The sequence below is a fragment of the Vollenhovia emeryi genome, unplaced genomic scaffold (genome assembly GCF_000949405.1).
Source record: "Vollenhovia emeryi isolate VEMERY1.0 unplaced genomic scaffold, V.emery_V1.0 DF941144.1, whole genome shotgun sequence".
In the NCBI taxonomy this organism is placed as follows: domain Eukaryota; kingdom Metazoa; phylum Arthropoda; class Insecta; order Hymenoptera; family Formicidae; genus Vollenhovia; species Vollenhovia emeryi.
The window spans coordinates 541-5974 of record NW_011965222.1 but is presented as its reverse complement, the minus strand read 5'-3'; the positions used below and the strand labels follow the sequence as shown (position 1 = coordinate 5974).

The 5434-nt window shown below is 37.3% G+C and overlaps 1 protein-coding gene across 1 annotated transcript; it reads left to right on the top strand.

Moving 5' to 3' along the window:
- The first annotated feature begins 1453 nt into the window (after positions 1-1453).
- On the top strand, positions 1454-5028 carry LOC105571135. Its single transcript, XM_012028607.1, has 4 exons — positions 1454-1742; positions 2908-3068; positions 3167-3522; positions 3633-5028. Exons 1-4 carry the CDS (start codon positions 1454-1456, stop codon positions 5026-5028), a joined length of 2202 nt encoding a protein of 733 aa, XP_011883997.1.
- The last annotated feature ends 406 nt before the right edge of the window (positions 5029-5434 follow it).

Below are 5434 nucleotides of genomic sequence, written 5' to 3'. Positions count from 1 at the left end.
CCTGCTTTGTAGGAGTATTGTTCGTTACGTTTAATAAGTGCGATGTCCAGAAATGGATGAAAGACCTCATTCCTTCAAATACACCGATGGTCTCAAGTATCTTGACCAGATCAAGTGTTAGTTCCGGCAAAGGAGCTGGATAAGGTATAATACCCCAAGGTTCTGGTCGATCTCTTATTGAGGACAATTTCACTGTCCGAGTAGTATTTGGCGATGGTTGTTTTGTTAGAGCAATGCCACTCGTACTTGCTTGCGAGAGCAGATCTGATTGAGAGGATAATTTCACTGCCCGAATATCTGGCGATGGTTGTTTAATTACAACAATGTCACTCGTACTTGCTTGCGAGAACGGATCAGTCTCGTCAGCAGCTTGATTGTCCTGGTTTTGAAAAAACCAATTTTGTTGATATAGTATATATATATGTATATACAGTATATACATTAGTATATTTGGATTTTACGATGATTAATGGTTCTATACTAATCATACCTCTGTAACGAAAAATGTAATAAATTCTCTACACTGCAATCATTTACCTGACTCTCAAATTTGATGTCCCTTGATATTATTTTACTCATCTCTGTGTCCTCATACTGCAAGACAGGAATATCTAGCGTCATTATAGATTCATCCTTTTGAAGATCATGAAAAGACGGTGTTGCTACACTTTCTCCAGGTTGCGCGAGAAAAAGAAGTGTAACTTCTTCTTTATCTACAATTTCTGTATCGAAATCGATGTCACAGAGACAATTATTTCGATCCGGATCTGGCTTCTGCAGAATGATATGTTTATCGTGCATCATCGCCTTCAATGCGGGGTCTGTATCACTCGCTTTCGTAAGAGATCTGAGCACGGCATGTACATCAGTCTCGTCCGGTGATTGTTTCACGTATTTTACACATTTACATCTTTCACCAAACACGCAGTACACTTTTTTTTCCATTTTGGAAAAAAACCGTTTAGTTTGTGACAGATCTGTCTACGAACTGTTTATTTCGATCGATTTTCACGAGGCATCGCCTATTTACCCCCTACTTCAGTTAACTAATAACCGTAACCAAGCGCACGGCGCTCAGCTTCAGGTACGACGTATCGGTAATCCGACGCCGTTGCGTGCCCCTTGACTTCTAAATGTCAGTTTCTAAAACATAATTTATTTAAAATCTTTTTAAATAATTACTAAATATACTCTCGTCAATGTAATTAATAATCGGGAATTAAAATTTTCTTATTGAATTGGTTATTTAAAAAGATTTTAAACAAATACGTTTCAGAAACTGACATTTGGCAATCAAGAGGCACGCAACGACGTCGGATTACCGATACGTCGCACCTGAAGCCGCGCGCTTGTTTAAAGTTGTTAGACGAGGCTTGAGCTTGGGATAACGGCGGAAATAAACGTGTTTTCCGTGATCATCTTTCTTGTATTCACGTAAAAGTTACAAAAAAGTATGGATCGTCCAGAGCCAGAAAGGACAGAAAATTGTTCGATGTGTTTCGCTAAAATCTTAGACGGCGATTTAATATCGCATATCGTACGCTACCACAAATTCGAACGACAGTTTCAAGTTCAATGTAAACACGACGGATGTGGTACAACTTTCAATAAATGGAAGACATTTCGCCAACACCTTTGGCGAAATCACCGAAATAATGCACTCGAGACGGTGGAAGAAATAGAGCCTGTTATTCATCATCCTGATGTACATGACGAGCATGATGTAAACGATCGCAACGAAGGTAATTATTTTCTCAGTTCACACTTCACATAACAATTTTTAATTGATACTTATAAGCAAGGGGGTAACCACTTAATGTAATCATGGGACAGTGTCTCCGAAATCATTATGAAAATCGACAATTTATTACGATCACGCAATAATTGCAAAAAAGATAACCAGAAGCGTCCATCTCTATCATTTGAAGTCGAGGAAAGGACGTTGCCTGTAAATTTACGAGCGAATAATTTTTTGTGGCCATCAAACTATAGAAAATAAAACCTAGAAGGATTAGCGACAAGATTTAGGAATCTTGTCGACGTTAACAAAGTCTACATTGCGGTACGAGGAAAGTGTGACTTAGAGATTCTGAACGACTAATATACGCGTAGGGAGAGATGTAATTTTATAGCTATTCGTCCGAATGGGAAAGGTGGCTGGATATATTTTTTTATGTCAGTCACTTCAGCGCGGAAAAAAGTGAACGACCGATTGACCATACGATCGAATTTAATCGAATCTAGAATTATGATAGTCAGGAAAAAGAAAATATCTCTTACACTCTTATTCGAGGGGCCACACTGCGCATGCTGTAATACATTTGGCAGTCCATTGTAGCATGATATTTAGAAATCGGAGAGAGGATAGTAAATAAAACGTGAGATATAGATATAGATATATACATATTTATATGTAAAAAAAACTCGTCTATTTGTGTTCATGCAGATCATTGAAATCGTATCTTATACAAATGATTAATGTGTCATACGCACAATGTATTTCATGTTTTGCATTTCGATCTTGCATATCCATCTCCGACGAAGAATGTAAATTTTGGATGACAGCTTCTATTTTATTTTACATCTCTTTTAGTACATCTCCGTGGCGATTAAATTATACGATTGAATTAGAGCGAAACTGCGTAGAAACTATTTATACACAGGCATACATATTAAATCAAAGACATAATGTTTTGAGGAAATCTAACAGCTCTTGACAACGTCGCCTATTTTTAAACGTGCATAAGAAAATTATTTACAATCAGACGAAATTATATGAAATCATATGAAATCAAATGAAATCATGTAATCGGTGGGACAACATTTTAGCTAGTGGTTACCCCCTTGCTTATAAGTTTATCTTCTGTTAAAATTCAGATAATTTATTCATCTTTTTCTTCTGCTTAGTACACGAAGAGCCACACATTACTCCAATAGAACAACTTCAATGGCATGCAGCACAATTTCTTCTGCATATTCGAGAAAGCTGCAAGATTTCTCAAACTGCTGTTGATTGTATAATTGACGGTGTTCAGAATTTACTGTCTGTGCATTCGTCCATTATACTGGTAATATTCAGAATATAAATAAAAATGCTATTGCATACTTTACTTTATTAAAGTTTGTCATTTACAATATACAATAATTCAATTATGTGTATTTACAGAATGATCTTCAGCAGCAAGTAGATCATGCGACAAATTGTCTTGATTTTGACACTGTGAAGGAGATGTATGAACAGAGGTACCCTTCCTCAATGCTGTTCTCCAAAGTGCGTTCGAAGTACTGTCTTGACAAAATGCTTGTTGAGGAACTTCATATGGTGATGCCACAAAAACTCGTTCTTTATAAGGAACTTGCATGGGTTAAAAAGAAACAAACTCCATGTATACGGGACTTAGTCGAGGTTCAACGTTGTGCATACATTGTACCGTTTCTGGCCAATCTAAACATGCTCCTATGTAACGATGAAGTACGGCTTAATGTGGAAAATGCGAGGGCACAAGAAGGTGATGTGCTAAAGTCGGTGTTACATGGTTCTCAGTACTGCAAGAACGAATTTTTTCGTAAAAATCAAAACGCCTTAGCCATAATTCTTTATTATGACGATCTCGGGGTAGCAAATCCATTAGGTGTCAGTGCAAAAAGTCCATGTTTTACTGGACTCTTGCGAATATCCCTCCTGAAGTACGATCGACACAGAATACAGTCCAATTATTAGCAATCGTCAAAACCGAATATTTGAAAAAAGGTGGGCTTCAAAAGGTACTAGAACCATTCATCACTGATATTATAACTCTGCAAACCCAAGGAATCACTGTAAATGTCACGGAACAGGAGAAAAAGGTTTTTAAAGGATCACTTCTATTTTGCGCGGGGGATACTCCGGCATCTGCGCTGATGGGCGGCTTTAAAGAGTCCGTATCAGCTTATCGTCCATGTCGCCAATGTATGACGACGAAACACAACTGGAAGACGAATTTCTCAGAAGACAATTTCATGTTGCGAGACTATGCAACTCATGAAGATCATATAGCAGCAATTAGTGAACTCCATGTTCCGAAGAACACTATCGATTTTTGGAAAAAACGATACGGTATCAACAACAGAAGCCCATTATTGGATATACCAAATTTCGACGTGACTACCTGTTTACCTCAAGACACGATGCATGTCTTGATCGAAGGCATCGCTGTAATTGCTTGTCGAAAATTGTTGACATTTTGCATAGAAGAGAAACATCTTTTCACGTTAGACGAATTCAACGATCGCCGCAGTCACTTCAACTACGGACCTTTGCAATCGGACGCACCTGGAGTTATATTACAAGATCATCTCCATGCAAACGATCATTTATGTCAAACAGCATCACAGATGATTGCCTTGGTTCATAGCTTACCATTTTTAATTGGTGAATGGACAATAGATAAGGAAGAAGAAGATATTTCTGAGCGAATGGAGTGCCACTCCCTTCTTTTACAAATACTGAATATTTGCTTGGCATACGAAGTTCGTATAGAATCTGTTGACCTGTTGGCTCGTATGATAGAGTTGTACATTCAACGGTTTCAGCGCCTCTATCCTGCAGATTGTATAGTGCCAAAATTTCATTTCCTCACTCATATACCGCGATGCATCCGAAAATTTGGACCAGCACGACAGCAATGGTGTTTTCGCTTTGAAGCTGCCCATGCTTACTTCAAATCGTTGGTACCAGTCGTAAACAATTTTAAGAATATGGCCTATACCTTGGCCTATCGACACCAGGCACGATTATGTTCAAGACTCGCAACATATCCTGGCGCGCCCGCAAAAAAGTTCTTGTATCAAGGCGATAAAATATCTCCCGGAGTTACGTTGCTATTAAATAATCTGCCAAATGCAAGAATATTTCACAGATTCGTAGCTGAAGCTGACAGAGACACATGTCTAATATTGCGGACACCTAAGGTAGTTATCTACGGTACCACGTATAAACCAAAGTCCGTTATTCTCATGGAATGTAATGATCTCACTGCCTCTGTTTAGTGAGATCAAAGAAATTTTTGTACTTGGTGATCGTATATTTTTTCTTGTCACATTTCTTCTAACCCTGTATTATAATAAAAAGCTTAATGCATACTGCATTGAAAAGGGGAACAATAATTTTCAAGAGTTGATCACGGTCCAGAATTTGAGTTTTCCCCATCCGCTTTTGCATTTCAAACTGATGAAAGCAACATACGTTTGCTTGTTCAATCACGAACGAAATGAATTTATTGGATAAAATAGAATATTAATATACCAATATTTTTGCATCACGATTTCACGATTGCCTCATTATTTTATATATTATATGTACATAATAATATATGTATATAATAAATATACATATAATATAATGGTTAAATAAAATTATGGTATAAAATAAGGGTTATAATATACTTATAATAAA

Coding starts and splice junctions, on each gene's coding strand:
- LOC105571135 (XM_012028607.1), top strand. CDS start 1,454: ATGGATCGTCCAGAGCCAGAAAGGACAGAAAATTGTTCGATGTGTTTC. Junction 3,069..3,166: donor TGCATTCGTCCATTATACTG/GTAATATTCAGA, acceptor GTGTATTTACAG/AATGATCTTCAGCAGCAAGT. Junction 3,523..3,632: donor CAAGAAGGTGATGTGCTAAA/GTCGGTGTTACA, acceptor CAAATCCATTAG/GTGTCAGTGCAAAAAGTCCA.